This window comes from Coregonus clupeaformis, chromosome 37, assembly GCF_020615455.1.
Source record: "Coregonus clupeaformis isolate EN_2021a chromosome 37, ASM2061545v1, whole genome shotgun sequence".
In the NCBI taxonomy this organism is placed as follows: domain Eukaryota; kingdom Metazoa; phylum Chordata; class Actinopteri; order Salmoniformes; family Salmonidae; genus Coregonus; species Coregonus clupeaformis.
Window position 1 is genome coordinate 9549783 of NC_059228.1, and position 17081 is coordinate 9566863.

Sequence of the window (17081 nt, forward strand, 5' to 3'; positions counted from 1 at the left end):
CAGGGGAGAGGGCTAGCATTCCTAGAAACCAAGGTTATTATAGTAAACTAAAACACAGACTAAATCTAGCCATGAAAAAACAATTTAAACTGAAATAAAAACATTAACAGATCTGTTTGAGAAAGTAGAAATACTGAAACCATCTTTCGCTGCAAAACAAACTAAAATAAAAACCAAGAAATTATGTTCAGTGTCCATTTTTTGGGGTTGTGATCGAGAAAGACAGTTGTGCTAAAGCTTATGAGGCATTTATAAGTTATGATGCTATTCTTCAATAATCAATGGGTAGCCTAATAAAATGCGTAGCCTAATGAAACATTTAGATTTTAGGCTACCTCTAAAGCTACAATCTGTATGTTTTCCTACTTTCTGTCTCTAACACAAAAATGACATAACTAAATAATATAAAAACGAAATATATTTTTTAAATAAAACTAAACTAAATTAGAAATAGCAAATTAGGTCTGAAAACTAACTGAAACTAAAGTGAATAAAAAAACTTACAAAAAACCCAGAATAGTAATAAAAAATGAATGGAAAAACACAACTATAATAACCTTATCTTATCTCGCTCCCAATTTACCTCCCTGTCTTCGTTGGCGGCGGCCCTACACAGCTGCAAACGACACTCTCCCACCATTTGAGAAAGTGCAATAAAGATACTTGCAAGGGCAACGTTGCCCAATGTTCATAAAAGCACCATCTCCCCACAATCACCTGCTTCCGCTCTCGGCTCTGCCTTATAAAAGTTTCTCCACGGTTCTGGCCACAGTTCACAAGCAGGCACAGGTGAGAGCGATTAGTTCATGATTTGGTGACGTCATTTCTTGCTAGCTTTTTTATAGCTTCACCACAGTACTGTGGACTTCATACTGTAAGCGTGATGCTAGCTATGTTACTGTATGTTCATAGTGATTTTAGTTTCTGAGATTTGCACAGATTGCCTTGTATGTGAATTCATAAATTTTACAATGTATTTAAATATTTGCCTTTGATAGAATTGTCTATCAAATGGAATGATAGCTAAACAGAATGGTACCCAGACTGCAATTCTCAGACCTTTCTTGATAGTCCATTCCTGTAACTCAACAATACTTTCTTGCACATTGCTATATTATCTTTATGGAGTCAGATATATTTTGATAGACTTTGTTAAAGGTAGACTCAGCGATATGACGGGTCACGTGAGGTATATATGTATCAACTAGATCATTAGCTGAATGCTAACGTTAGCTACCAGCTGAACCATAGCTAAACAGCTTTTACATTACAACTTTAGCATATAAAAGTGACCTTAGAATAAAACAGGCTTAATTTGATCAACATCATGTAAATCACTAGATGAGATGAAAGTGACTGAAAATGTTTAATTCACTGGGGAGTTGAACCTGCTTGCTGATGCTGTTCCATTGAAATGACCATTCTGACTGCTTTTGAGATTCCATTTTTTATTTTTAAGCTACTGCAACAATTAAAACATTTAACAGTCTATTACTGCAATTTCAGGTAAAAACTAAATAAAACAAGATTCAAATATATGGAAAATGTCTATACATTCTAAAAAGATTCCTCTGCTATTAAGATTTTTACTTTATGAGCATTTTGCTTGAGACAATTATAAATTCTACTGCTCGGATGGGGTCTTGCACACTCCCTATGAAGGTGACATACGAGACATGAAAAATTTACACTACAGTAATATGTGTATACGCGGGTATTAAAAACTCTCGTAAATGTATGTAGTGTAAATTACCCCTTTAGAAATGTGAAATTGTTAAGGGATGCATTTGCTCAATTGTTTGGTCTTATTTGCAGAGTGTGGTTTTCAGTCATGACTCAACTACCTAGATTCTGGAACGTGGGATGGTCTTCCTTTCTTGACTGGTGGAGTAATCAGAGTGTTGTTTCAGAGCAAGGTGATTTTTAATGTTTTTGTGTTATCTGATGGAGGAGCGTGCACTTTCCAGGGTTCTCAACCTGTGAATAGATATCTACAATACCATGAATTGGTATTGTATAAAGATCTAAACCATGCAAAGAACTCGTTGGTGATTGTAATGATCGACTTTATGATCAGATGACCATGACTCTATTCAACCCTCTGCTTTTACCTCATTAGACAATGTGACAACTACAGGACCTTCTCAACCCTATGCTCAGCAGCACCTGAATGAACCTCTTCTGGACCACAGAGAGGGCCAGCTCTTCCTGACCGAGGCTTTTAAAGTGATCCTTGAGGAGGTGCTATGTAAGGGCATAGACGTCAACGAGAAGGTCTCACATCCCTACATCAAACTGTTGACTGTCTCTAGCCTAACATGACTGTTCTCTGCACTGTGTCATATATTGTTAGATGTTTTGCTGCACAAGCCTTTTGGTAAGTCTTGAGTGACAGATACCTGTCCAATGTAGCAAACATTTTTAGGAACCACTGGGCTTGTACCATTATGTTAACTGATATCTTCTTCACACCTGACTGTGTGCATCACAATCAAACCATAGAGGTACACACTCAGTGCTGTATTTTCAGGGGTTTCTTGTTCTTGTTATACACCTGGTTACAGGTGTGTGAGTGGCGTGAGCCAGAGGAGTTGGCTGCTTTGCTAGATCTGGAGCTGAGAGAGAATGGGGAGCCACAGCATCAGCTGCTGCAGAGAGTACGGGACGTGGCCAAGTACAGTGTCAAGACCAGTAAGTCCGCCCTGGGCCTAGCTCTGGTCCAGGGTGTTAGGGCGGTTTGCTGCTGGCCTCACTAAGGCCCTGGACCAGAGCTACCCCGACCCCACAGGGAAACCTTAGAGGGAGATGAGTGTGGTTCTGGTTACAGTCGATTCTTGGTCAATGCAATCGCTTGGGACTGTCCAGAATGCATACACTAAAGTAAAGAGTATATCTCTTTCCAGATCATCCACGGTTCTTCAATCAGCTCTTTGCAGGGGTGGACTACCATGCCTTGACAGGACGATTCCTTACGGAGGCTCTTAACACTAGCCAGTAGGAGGGAGCAATATATATATATATATATATATATATATATATATATATATATATATATCAGTGGAGGCTGGTGGGAGGAGCTATAGGAGGACAGGCTCATTGTAATGGCTGCAATGGAATCAATGGAACGGAGTAAAAAATGTGGTTTCCATGTCTTTGATACTGTTCCATGTATTCCATTCCAGCCATTACAATGAGCCCATCCTCCTATATCTCCTCCCACCAGCCTCCACTGATATATACGCATATATACATACCATCAATTATGTTATGGTATAAAGAGGCTGGATGGACTGTTGTACAATTTATTTTACAGGTATACCTATGAGGTAGCTCCAGTGTTTGTCCTGATGGAAGACGAGGTACTCTCAAAGCTACGTTCTCTAGTTGGGTGGGCAGAGGGAGATGGCATCTTCTGCCCAGGCGGTACTGTGTCTAACATGTATGCCATGAACCTAGCACGCTACCGGGCCTTCCCAGAAGTTAAACTAAAGGGACAGTTGGCCCTCCCTCGACTGGCTGTCTTTACATCTCAAGAGGTGGGGAAAACAGTATGGTAGAAGTAATACACTATTTAACTTCTCATTCATTCATATATTAATTCATTCTACACAAACTTTCCTCCAGAGCCATTACTCTGTGATGAAAGCAGCTGCATTTCAGGGTATTGGGACAGAGAACGTGTTTATGGTCAACGTGGATGATAGGTAAAGTGATAAGAACCTTTCTTTCTTTGTGACTCTTTTGTAAGTCATCTCATTAACATCTCTTATCATTCCTAGGCATACATGATTTACAGACTTTAACACATGCTCTCTGTTGTCCTACAGGGGTTGCATGATTACAGAGGACCTTAGAGAGAAAATTGAGCTGGCGAAATCTCAAGCAAGTTTGCTGTGGTTACCTTGTAATTTACTGTGTCAATTTTATTATATCTGCTGTGATACAGTATACAGTAATTATATAGATATCATTAGGAAATAGCCGCTAGACTAATGGGAATTGCTGATAGACAATCAGTGATATCTTACACAAGGATCTGGTGAATTCCTAGTACTCCGTCAACATTCCAAGTAGTTTATTTGCAATTCCTAGTAGTCTATCGGCAAAGCACATATCACACTACAACGCATCAAGTAGAGATGTAAGGACATCATTCATTACCCCTCCTCACCTACCAGGGGGCAGTACCATTCTTTGTTCACGCTACATCAGGAACGACGGTACAAGGCGCCTTTGACCCACTGGAGCCCATCGCTGACATCTGTGACAGACAGGGGTTGTGGATGCATGTCGACGTGAGTCCTTCTTAAAGTGATCTTTTATTCAAGAATCAAACTTTGTCCAACGTTCTCAGACCACAAAAGTAGTCTTCTGTCAAGATGATTCGCGACAGCATCTGTTATGTAGATCAAACTTCATACTCCATTCCCAAAAGAATGTCAAAGATAGCCACCGTCTAATTAAATCCTTTTCAACAGTGACCATATTTCCCATTGATTTTGAGCTGAAGAATACTGATTGGTGTTCTCTTGTGGTTTGTCACAGGCAGCCTGGGGAGGGAGTGTTCTCTTCTCAAAAGAACACAGACATCTCATGAGAGGAATTGAGAGGTGGGAGTCAGGTGCATGCTAAGGAATATACAGTGAGCACCATAATTCATTGGACAGTGACCATATGTTTGTTATTTTGGTTCTGTACTCTAGCACTTTGAGTTTGAAAGGATACAATGACAATGAGGGTGAAGTGCAGACTGTCAGCTTTAATTTGAGGGTATTTCCATACATATTGGATGAACTGTTTAGAAATGACAGCACCTTTTGTACATGGTCCCCCCATTTTAAGGTACTACAAGTATTTGTTAAATTGGCTTCACAGATGTGTGTTGTTAGGCAGGTGTATTCATTTGTGTCGTTAGTGAATGCATGAGAGCTGTTGATGAATAGTATTGATTCTAGACTTTGCTATTGCCTTTGGAGGTTGTTGTTGGGCTGTGACAACATGAGGAAGACAGCAGTGTCGATGCAAATGAAGCTGGCCGTCATAAGGCTCAGAAATGAAAATCAATCAATAAGGAACATTGCAAAAACCCTGGCCATGCCCAAGTCAACAGTTTGGTTCATCATTAACAAGAAAAAAAACAACCGGTGAACTCAATTATGTCAAAAGACCCGGTAGACCACTGTAGTGGATGACCGGAGTTTACGCTCTATGGTGAAGAAAAACCCCTGACAACAGCACAACAGATCAAAAACACTCTCTTGGATGCAGGTGTAGATGTGTCAAAGTCTACCATACGTAGAAGACTACACCAGCAGGACTACAGAGGGTACACTACAAGATACAAACCACTGATAAGCCTGAAGAACAGAAAGGCAAGATTAAAGTTTAGCTAAAAAGCACCTAAAAGAGCCCCAAGAGTTCTGGAAAAAAGTATTGTGGACAGATGAGACAAAGATTAACATGTACCAGAGTGAAGGAAAGAGGAAAGTGTGGAGAAAAAAATGAAATGCCCATGATCCAAAGCATACCACCTCATCCGTGAAACATGGTGGAGGGGGTGTTATGGCTTGGGCCTGTATGGCTGCCAGTGGAACAGGCTCACTTGTCTTCATGGATGATGTGACTGCAGACAGAAGTAGAACAATGAATTCTGAAGTCTACAGAAATATTTTATCTGCTCAGATAAAACCAAATGCCTCCAAACTCATTGGACGGCACTTCATCATGCAACAAGACAATGACCCTAAACATACTGCTAGAGCAACGAAGGGGTTTTTGATGGCCAAAAAGTGGAAAATCCTTGACTGGCCGTGTCAATCACCGGATCTGAATCCAATTGAACATGCATTTTACATGCTGAAGAGGAGACTGAAGGCAATAAGTCCCCGAAACAAGCAGGAACTGAAGATGGCTGCAGTACAGGCCTGGCAGAGCATCACCAGGGAAGATACCCAGCGTCTGGTGATGTCGATGCATCGCAGACTTCAAGCAGTCATTGCATGCAAAGGATATGCGACCAAATATTAACAATGATTACTTTATTCTACATTATGTTAAACTGTCCAATGTTTTTTGATGCCCGAAAATGGGGGGGACCATGTACAAAAGCTTCTATAATTTCTAAACGGTTCATCTGATATGTATGAAAATACCCTCAAATTAAAGCTGACAGTCTGCACTTCACCCTCATTGTCATTGTATCCTTTCAAACTCAAAGTGCTAGAGTACAGAACCAAAATAAATAAAAGATTGTCACTGTCCAATGAATTATGGTGCTCACTGTAGTTTCTGGAATGAAATGTTACACAATATCTAAATGTGCTGCAAAAAACAAAGCTCCGAAATTTAATTCAGCCTGTGTGTGTACCAAAGTATAGGTTAGGTGTATTGATGTCTCGCATGACTGGGCTAGTCTTCCGTAAGGCTCAACATATGACTTTGACTCCCGAGTGTAATGATGTGAATGTTTGTGATCAGAGCCGATTCAGTAACTTGGAATCCACACAAGATGATGCTAACTGGCTTGCAGTGTTCAGCCATTCTGCTCAAGGACACCACGGTAAGACAACACAATACCCCTTCACCCAGCCTGGTCTCATAGACTAGACATAACATAGTAACGTAAATCTGAGACACTCAAATTAGTAGGATATGTTACGTTTGGTATGGTTACATAAAACAGAAGGTTACTTAAGGCCAAAACAAAAGTTGAGTGGATGGGTAGGTGTATAACATGAGCATCTCAAGTTTGAATCTCATCATGGACAACTTTAGCATTTTAGCAAACTACTTTTTAATTTACTTTGCAACTACTTAGCATGTTAGCTAACTTTAACCCTTTAACCTAACGCTTAACCCTAACCCCTAGCCTAGCTAACATTAGCCACCTAGCTAATATTAGGGATAGCCACCTAGCTAACATTAGCCAGAACATATTGTACGAATTGCAATTTGTAACATATCATACAAATTGTAATTCGTAACATATCACACGAAATGGATGATGGACATCCACAAATTAATGCATACCATACGAAACGTAACATATCATACAAATTGGAGTATCCCGGATTTACATTTAATATGTTAGGTCTAGCCCTGAGTCCAGGTTGCTTCATCAGATTCCACACCCAAAGGGTTGTTCTTGAATTGCTGTGGCATTTGCATCTCTCGCCTTTGCAACCACGAAAAACACTTTAAAATGACAAATAGTTACATCTCATACATGTTTTTGTTTATATTGAAGTATTTGTCAATGATAAAACATTCAGACCATTTGCTATGAGACTTGAAATTTTGCTCAGGTGCATCCTGTTTCCATTGATCATCCTTGAAATGTTTCTACAACTTGATTGGAGTCCACCTGTGGTAAATTCAATTGACTGGACATGATTTGGAAAGGCACACACCTGTCTATTTGAGGTCCCACAGATGACAGTGCATGTCAGAGTAAAAACCAAGCCATGAGGTCGTAGGATTTGTCCGTAGAGCTCCGAGACAGGATTGTGTCGAGGCACAGATCTGGTGAAGGGTACCAAAAAATGTCTGCAGCATTGAAGGTCCCCAAGAACACTGTGGCCTCCATAATTCTTAAATGGAAGATGTTTGGAACCACCAAGACTCTTCCTAGAGCTGGCCGCTTGGCCAAACTGAGCAATCGGGGGAGAAGGGCCTTAGTCAGGGAGGTGACCAAGAACCCGATGGTCACTCCGATAGAGCTCCAGAGTTCCTCAGTGGAGATGGGAGAACCTTCCAGAAGGACAACCATCTCTGCAGAGCTCCGCCAATCAGGCTTTTATGGTAGAGTGGCCAGACAGAAGCCACTCCTCAGTAAAAGGCACATGACAGCCCGCTTGGAGTTTGCCAAAAGGCACCTAAAGGACTGAGACCATGAGAAACAAGATTCTCTGGTCTGATGAAACCAAGATTGAAGTCTTTGGCCTGAATGCCAAGCGTCACGTCTGGAGGAAACCTGGCACCATCCCTACGGTGAAGCATAGTGTTGGCAGCACCATGCTGTGGAGATGTTTTTCAGTGGCAGGGACTGGGAGTCTAGTCAGGATTGAGGGAAAGATTAACGGAGCAAAGTACAGAGAGATCCTTGATGAAAACCTGCTCCAGAGTACTCAGGACCTCAGACTGGAGTGAAGGTTCACCATCCAACAGGACAATGACCCTAATCACACAGCCAAGACAATGCAGGAGTGGCTTCGGGACAAGTCTGAATGTCCTTGAGTGGCCCAGCCAGAGCCCGGACTTGAACCCGATCTAGCATCTCTTGAGAGACATGAAAATAGCTGTGCAGCGACGCTCCCAATCCAACCTGACAGAGCTTGAGAGGATCTGTAGAGAAGAATGGGAGAAACTCCTCAAATCCAGGTGTGCCAAGCTTGTAACGTCATACTCAAGAAGACTCGAGGCTGTAATCGCTGCCAAAGGTGCTTCAACAAAGTACTGAGTAAAGGGTCTGAATAGTTATGTAAATGTAATATTTAAGTATTTATTTGTTAGCAATTAGCTAAAATGTCTAAAAACATGTTTTTGTTTTGTCATTATGGGGTATTGTGTGTAGATCGATGAGGGGGGAAAAAACGATTTAATCGTTTTTAGACTAAGTCTGTAACGTAACAAAATGTGGAAAAAGTCAAGGGGTCTGACTACTTTTCGAATGCACTGTATATTATCCATGTTGTTGTTCAGCCACGACTCTGAGAAACCTAGGATATTACAGTTCTTCAGTTCCCGTTAATAGGATAGTCTCTAACAGAGCTCATCCAGTCCAGGCGCTTTATCTACACGCCGATGTAGTTTTGTCAGGGTGCCCGCTCGTCGGCCTCTCTTGCGCTGTCTCTTTCTCTTCCGAGTCTCTGGGATTAGGGACTGGTCCGGGGTGAGCAGTATGTCCTGTCCGCTGACTCGTTGAAGTAGAAATCTTCATCCAAATCGAGGTTAGAGATCACTGTTCTGATGTCTAGAAGCTATTTTCCGCCATAAGAAACGATGGAGGAAACCTTTAGTTAAGATCTGCGGAAAAAAAATACAGAGAAAATAGCAGAATTGGTCTGGAGCCTGTAAAATGGCAGCTATCCTTCTAGTGCCATTCTCTCTTTATGATGACATAATCCTGTGGACTTTATTCAAATCCAATGTATTTTCCAAGTAGATTCCACGTCACAATACGTTGACAAATTACATTTACACAGCGTGACGTCCTTTACATTACAATGACTAAGTCTACATGAGCAGCTCCTTTATACTCTAAAACGTATTGTTTAAGGGGATAGTTGGACATTTTGGCAAATAAGCCCTTTTTTCTACTTACCCTGAGTCAGCTGCTCCTGTAGACTTCCAGTCATTATGCAACTGTAGTTAGCAATGGCACCATAAACTAGCTTTAATATATTGTATATATCATCAAATAAAAACAAAGGCTTTTAAAATACATTTTTTTTTTTTTTACAAATATGTGTCCCTAAGTTTTAGGTCATTGGTGTTACCGCCTTGGAAATCACTTATTACAAAGATATACAAGGACCTTGAGCATTCCCTCCAGTGGCAAACTGTTATCGGGTAGGGGTCTATATTAAAGAAAATTATTAGCTAATCACATCCTTTTAGTATGTCATAAATTTTAAGATTCCATTGATAATTTGGTAACCTGGTTGCCAGTGTTTTTAGCTAACATCCCACTCCTGGTACTCCATGACGTGTCAAATAACACAGAGGACAAGGAGTGGAATGTTAACTGAAAAGACTGGCAACCAGTCTAACAATTTGATGTGTCTAAATAAAAAGTCTCATTGGTATTACTCAATTTAAATGAAGAGCAGAATTATTAATTATTATATAGCGACCCGCATTGACAGCTATGCGTGTCTGAGTTGTCGTTCCTTTGTTGTGATTTTGTGATGCACTTTTCCTGTGCCCAGGTTTCGGAAGGTAGCTTAGCGGATAAGAGCGTTGGGCCAGTAAGTGAAAGGTCGCAGGTTCGAAATCCCAGAGCCGACTACGTGAAAAATCTGTATATATTCCCGTGAGCAAGGTACTTAATCCTAATTGCTACTACTGTAACATGCTGACCGTAACATGCTGACCAGACCGCTCTCCGCGCATGTTGATTTTGTCCACCCACACCAGACACGATCAGGACACGCAGGTTGAAATATCAAAACGAACTCTGAACCAACTATATTAATTTGGGGACCGGTCAAAAAGCATTAAACATTTATGGCAATTTAGCTAGCTAGCTTGCTGTTGCTGCTATTTTGTCCTGGGATATAAACATTGGGTTGTTATTTTACCTGAAATGCACAGGGTCCTCTACTCTGACAATTATTCCACAGATAAAAGGGTAAACTGAGTTTGTTTCTAGTAAACTCTCCTTCAGGCTTCTTCTTCTTCTTCTTTGGACTTTATATGGCGGTTTGCAACCAACTTTAAGGTGCATTCCCACCACCAACTGGACTGGAGTGTGGACCTCAGTTCATCTTTCAATCACCCACGTATATGGGTATATGCTCCTAAAAACCAATGAAGAGATGGGAGAGGCGGGACTTGCAGCATGTCAAGCGTCACAAATAGAACCAAGTTCTATTTTAGCACCTGGCTACGCAGACGCGCGTGAGTTGTGTGGGTGCAATGATTGAATAACATATGTGTATATTTATTTTGCAACACTCGCACACGCGACTCGAGCGGTGTGGTCAGCATGTAAGTTGCTCTGGATAAGAGTGTCTGCTAAACAACTAAAATGCATGTTCATGTAAATGTTTCACGGGGTCTGGCATACCAGTCAACCAAAGGAATGCCTGGAATGTTCCGGTCCCAGGTGTCCTTGTGGTTGGTGGAACAGCGGGGGCAGGGGGCCAGGCACCGCAGATTTAAAGGGATACTTTGAGATTTAGGTTGTTTTTCTACTTACCCAGAGTCAGACAAACTCATGGATACTACTTACTCCAAAGCTGGGTGGTTGGTCATTTATATTCTTACAGAGCTATACATTGTAATCAATGTTTTATAAATGTGTTAATTTTACTGCTAATCATAAGAAACGAGATTCTATCCACTTCTTCATTTTCTGCCCCGTTGTTGCATAGAGATGTATAGAGATCGCAACGGTGTATCTTTCCCATTATGCAATGGGTGGTTCTAATCCTGAAAGCTGATTGGTTAAAACTGCATTCCAGCCGGTGTCTATTCCACAAGTTACCACTGGCTAAATCTGACGCTAAAATGCCTATTTACTCTGTTCCATCTGACTGCGCAATCCACTGTCTCATCAGCCCTGCCATGTAATTGATCAAATATATCTCCGCTATAACAATAATCTAGACATTATCTCACATTTCTTTTAGACTAACGTTTAGTTTTTAACTGCGGAGTTTTGCATAAACCTTGCTGTCTGTCTCTCTGACATGTGCAACATTGTTTCAATATTCAAATTCGATCCCCAGCTGTCCCATAGTAATGAACGTCTCGGGAGTCGGGAAGAGACAGACAGCATTTCTCAGCCAGTCAAAATCATGAACCAGCTGGCATACTTTTTATGGATATAAATTAAGAAATGTCAATTGAAAAAAGGTAAAACGAAACGAAGTGCAGCTAGTTTGCAGTCTTTCCAGTTTTAGTTTGAAGTAATTGTGTTAGCTGTGTTGTTGGCTAGCTCCTCTGAACAACAGTGTCCGGACAACAGAGAACATTTTCTATGCCAGGTGATATCGCACCTCATTAGCTCATTGTTATGGATGTATCCAAATAAATGTCACAAGAAAACAGGTTATGAAAATGAAGCTACTGTTATTCTGGCTGCACTCTTTGACGTGACTAAGTTAGCTAGATAGCAAGCAAGGGATAAGTACTTTGCCAGCCAGTATGGCAATGGAACATTTAGAACGAACGACTGGGTTGCGTCCATAGATAAAGAACAAAAAGACTGGGTCACATCTCTGGCAACCGATCCGATAGAACGAACGACCAGCCGGCTTGGGTGGCAACCCTAGATTTGTGTCTGGAATATATCTTGTGGAAGGATGATATAGTATGAATAAAATAATCAAAATAAAATGTTTAATTAAAATGTCAATCATTATTTTAATATGTTGGTAACCCGTTGTATAAAAGTGATAATGCCTGTGCGCTCACAGACACCATAATTAAGTGATAAAGCTTCTCGGGCATTATCACTTAATTATGGTGTTTGTGAGTGCACAGGCAGTGCCATTGAGACAGATACAATTACATTTACATCATGTTGCGATCTCTACGCGACAACTGGACAGAGAATGAGGACGTGGATAGAATCTAGTTTCTTATGATTAACAGTAAAATGAACAAATTTATAAAATATTGATTACTATGTATAGCTTTGTAAGACTATAAATGAACAACCACCCAGCTTTGGAGTGATTAGAAAGTATATTTCCCTGCTTTGTTTGAAGTAACGTCTTTGTTGTTGTAATATCGCAAACGAACATGGCAGTTTCACGGCTATGGATTCCAGCTTTAAATAAATTATGTTTTTTAGATTTGAGCATCTGTGATCTCCAAAATCCTCAATTACCTAAAATGTGTAATTGGTGTTACCATTATTGGTGTTTCCTACTGGTGGCACAATGTTATCATAATGGTAAAAATGATTTAAATAATAATATTTAAAGTCATAAGCTCCCATATTATTTGATTTAGAATGGGAAGATGTATCCAAATACATTTCAATAAATACAAATCCAGGAATATGAAGTTATTTTGTTTCCAAAATTCCATGCCCAAATGCCACCGCAATTCAAGAACGACTGCAAAACATTGTCATTAGACTCCTCTTCATCATTATGCTATGCCAAAATAAGAGTCCTGCCATTTGAATCAATGCTCTTATATACACATTTTTAAGGTCCTTGTTGTGGTCTTCCTTGCCGTTATGACCTGTCTGTTGCCATTCTTGAGCGAAATCTCAGCAATTCTTGATTTCTTCCCCTTTTCCACAGGACCTGTTGAAACGTTGCCACAGTGCAGATGCAACGTATCTCTTCCAGCAGGACAAGTTCTATGACATGAGTCTGGACACAGGGGACAAGTCCATACAGTGCGGCCGTAAGGTTGACTGCCTGAAGCTGTGGTTGATGTGGAAAGCTGTGGGGTCACAAGGCTTGGAAAAGCGTGTGGACAGGGCTTTCGCTCATACAAGGTACAAACATAAATCCCAGCTAGCACATTTGGTTCCTTGGAAGTTGTGGGAACGTACATTCTTGCTTTCCCATTGGATCTGGGAACAAAGCCATATGTTTCCTGATTGGTAAAATTGAAAGGTTCTTTAAACATTCTGAGAAAGGAAGTGAAAATGTTGCCTATTTCGGGGAATGTTAATGTTTTGGTTGCAGGGAGGTTCTGAGAATGTTTTACTATGTTTCCCTTAAAGTTTTCCTGGGAGGTTTTATTAATGTTCTTAGAACAAAAATGATAGGTTATTTGAAGGTAATTAAATAACTTTCTGAGAACATGTTTCAATAAGACTTTGAATAACACTGCTAGCTTAGATGAACTGTTTTGAACTCCAAGCACAGATAGGACACATGGAAATTCATTGGTTTAGGCATTAATCATGCAAACAAATGTATTTATTTTATTCTGTTCTCTAGCCATGGAATTAGTATCTTAAAATGTGCTGAGAATGTTCTAAAGCCAAGCAACTATCCTGCACCATTCCCAGAACATTGTGGGAAGGCTGTACGCAAAATAATCATAGGACAGGGTTATTCAACTCTTACCTTACAAGGTCCGGAGCCTGCTGGATCTCTGTTCTACCTGATAACTAAAATGCACAAACCTGGTGTCCCAGGTATAAATCAGTCCCTGATTAGAGGGGAACAATGAAAAAATGCAGTGGAACTGGCTTCTAGGTCCAAAGATGAGTTTGAGGGCCATAGGATAACCACACTCTCACCAAGCTCTAAGAAACATATGGTTCTCAGAACATTATGTGCTAGCTGGGACATTCACAGAACCTACAGCTGTAATTCTGACTAGTCAAGCTCCTCACTTAAAAGACTTCAGAGCTCTCATTTAAAGATGTTAATATCTATGTCAATTAAAGACGTTTCAAATATTATGGAACAAAGATCTGTGTGTTGACTGTCCCACTCGTAGATATCTGGTAGAGAAGATGAAGAAAAGAGAGGGCTTTGAACTTATAGGGAAGGTAAGTCATTGTTTCATCAAATAGATACAAAACATTTTCTTCTCCCATTTTCATCTCACCTGTCTTCTGGGTTTCTCCTGTAAAACAGCCTGAGTTTGTGAACGTGTGTTTCTGGTTCATACCACCCAGTCTGAGGGGAAAGGAGAACAGTCCAGACTACCAGGACAGATTGTCAAAGGTTGGTGTGTGTCAAGTTGTTTACTATGATGCCAGTTATATTTTTTAACTCAATTTCTAGGACATATTCTACATTTAAACCTGTTAGTTTCTGTCGGTCTGGCTGACATAATGCTGTGATCTTGTATCTTCACCAGGTGGCTCCAGTGATAAAGGAGCGTATGATTAAGCAGGGTACTATGATGGTGGGCTACCAGCCTCAGGGTGGACGAGTCAACTTCTTCCGCATGATAGTCATCTCTCCGCAGCTCTCCTACCAAGATATGACCTTCTTTCTGGATGAGATTGAGAGGCTAGGGAATGATCTGTGATAGTCATTCTAGTTATAGTTTTGCATCTCCATTTATGTCACTGACTCCTCTGACTCTCAGCATCAGATATGTCTGTTTTGTGTGTTTTTTAACAATAATATTACTAGTTTTTTACAGTTTTGGGGAAACTACTTTGAAATTATAGTTTACCAAGCTACTAATTACTTCACAATGGAAGAAGTTAAGATACACAAAAAATACCCTTAAGAAAAACATAGTTTACTTAACTAAAGTTACTTTGAAAAAGTAGTTCACTACATCCAAACTACTCCGTGATAAAGTATATCTAAAGGTGAAATGTCAGACTACAAATTTTAAGAACAGATCACAGATCTGCAGTCAATGTTAACAGAATGTGTAATTTAGCCTATTTAACACAAAAACTGATTCAAGTGAGAATTAGGCAGGTCTGATGCTGAAAAAGAAAGGAAATTCCTACTTCACCCTTTAAATTACATTTTTGCAACAAACAAAAAAATTGTGTAGTTAACTACTGAAAACACTACCAAGATTTAAATGTAGTTCAACTACCACCAAGCTACTGCAAAATGTAGTTACATTACTAGTTGAATTACATGTAGTTAACTACTCCCCAACACTGCTTTTTTATCAGACTACTCTAATGGCACTGATTGTTGCCTAACAAAGTGCCTGAAATGTGGTATGTGACACAGTAATAAACCTAGTCCAGTGATATATATATATATTGTATGGCCTTTATGTATTATTGGGTTGTAGAACATGATGTAGGAGATCCTTCTGAAAAATACCCGTGACAGATGCCGAGGGAAGCCTGATCAGTGACATGATGCGTGGAGACAGACGGACAGACAGACGGACAGACAGACGAGCCCATGGGCTGCGGGCTGCAGCAGAACCGTGTCAACATCCTGGACATGGTTCCATGGAAGACGTCTCCCCTGCATAAACAGTGAACTTGAGTGACTCAACGTGCCTGGATTAAAGATGGCCTTGTATGAGAAGGGTGGATGCTTACTCAATGTGTCTGCTTATGTTAATGTTTAAGCAGTTGTGTAAGTGTGTACGGCCGGGGGTGGGGAGGGATGGTGGGGAGGATCTAAGGCTTTGCAGCTGACATAGGTGTGATGCACAGACACTCTGCTGGGGTCACAAGTCCATGAAGAAGCTTTCTCTGGGGCCAGTTCCGGCAGGGCCGGCCCTAGTCTTTTCAGGTCCCTAAGCAAGATTTGGTTGCTCCCCACCCCCCCGGGTGCAAAACATTAGTGGCCCCCCTCTTGATGGCGGCGATAAGAAAAATATGTTTTAAAATTAATTTCCTACAATTCTGCCATGTGGCTGAGAATTGTTTTAGCCATTTAATAACTCATTTCATGCAATTCTACTCATTTTGCCATGGGGTGGAGCTAATGTTTTGCCATTTTAAAGCTAATTTCCTGAAATTGTACCCATTTTGCCATGACTTATGCCATATTAATAGGATATCTGAGTAAGAGTGACTAACAAAATAAATGGGGGCTCCTTAAATTTAGATAGCTGGCTAGATTAATTGACCAATCTAAAACATGTTAGCTGGGCCAATTGAGTGACTGCTGATGAGGAAAACTGCTGATGCACAACCACATTTTGAAATTCCACCTGGTATATTCTAACTCTCAACAGTAAATTGAGACCCCGACAGAGTCACTTCTGTTAACCCTAGCGATCGGGGGCCTTAAGCGACCGCTTATGTCGCTTATGCCTAGGTCCGGCCCTGACTTCCTGCCTTCAAACCCACCTTGCATGTTGACTGAGGTCACTGCACCCTGAGGGCCATGTTTGCATTTGGGGCCAAAGAGATGGGCCACGCCTAAAACTCTCAAAGGGACACAGTTTGTCTTCCTATGGTAACATGAATCCATTTGGGAAATGCAGCAAGTTAGAAAAGCCCTGGGAGTTTGCAAATAGAAATCTTAGTAATGACTTTAAAATTTTAAGCAATTCTCCAATGACGCTTGATCAGTTGGCCTTAATGGGCCAAGTAAAAGGTAGTCAATGCGGTAGTTAACTACAGTACAACAGTAGAAGCAAAACTGATCAGCAGGGTTTCCCCGAATTTCAGCGTGAGGAATTTTCTCAGCAGAAAACTGAGCCTGAATCAATTAAACTGATCTGATAAAAAGATCAACGAACCAATACAAACCACATGAGGACAGTACAATTAAACCAAGGTCCAGGACAGAAGACAGAACTCTCTGTCTATCAGGGTCTAGAAATGTGCCAGGATCTCTGCTTGTATCAGAGGAAGCTGGTGGGAGGAGATATAATGTACTGGCTGGAATGAAATTAATGGAACGGAGTCAAACATATGCAGCCACCAGACCCGGATCAGCTTCCTTTTATTACAAGTGCTGCCAAAGAGAAAAAGTTCCCAGTCCTTT

The 17081-nt window shown here is 40.7% G+C and overlaps 1 protein-coding gene across 2 annotated transcripts; it reads left to right on the forward strand.

The window, feature by feature from the left end:
* Nucleotides 1-714: 714 nt before the first annotated feature.
* On the forward strand, nucleotides 715-15678 carry LOC121553546 (cysteine sulfinic acid decarboxylase). Of its 2 annotated transcripts, none has more exons than XM_041866732.2 (15): nucleotides 715-789; nucleotides 1816-1916; nucleotides 2120-2274; nucleotides 2565-2691; nucleotides 2904-2994; nucleotides 3314-3536; nucleotides 3625-3704; nucleotides 3828-3882; nucleotides 4179-4295; nucleotides 4546-4610; nucleotides 6478-6559; nucleotides 12984-13183; nucleotides 14143-14194; nucleotides 14283-14376; nucleotides 14509-15678. In XM_041866732.2, the coding sequence occupies exons 2-15, from the start codon at nucleotides 1832-1834 to the stop codon at nucleotides 14538-14540; spliced, it is 1458 nt and encodes a 485-aa protein (XP_041722666.2). In that variant the 5' UTR covers nucleotides 715-789; nucleotides 1816-1831; the 3' UTR covers nucleotides 14541-15678. The 2 variants fall into 2 exon arrangements, with proteins under 2 accessions (XP_041722666.2, XP_041722665.2); XM_041866731.2 differs by having other exon boundaries at nucleotides 14283-14372.
* The last annotated feature ends 1403 nt before the right edge of the window (nucleotides 15679-17081 follow it).

What these genes read in the sequence shown, in the direction of transcription:
- LOC121553546 (XM_041866731.2), top strand. Translation starts at nt 1,832, where the DNA reads ATGACTCAACTACCTAGATTCTGGAACGTGGGATGGTCTTCCTTTCTT. An exon ending in CTCATGAGAGGAATTGAGAG is followed by an intron (nt 4,611 to 6,477) that starts GTGGGAGTCAGG and finishes GTTTGTGATCAG; the next exon opens with AGCCGATTCAGTAACTTGGA. An exon ending in TTCTGCTCAAGGACACCACG is followed by an intron (nt 6,560 to 12,983) that starts GTAAGACAACAC and finishes CCTTTTCCACAG; the next exon opens with GACCTGTTGAAACGTTGCCA.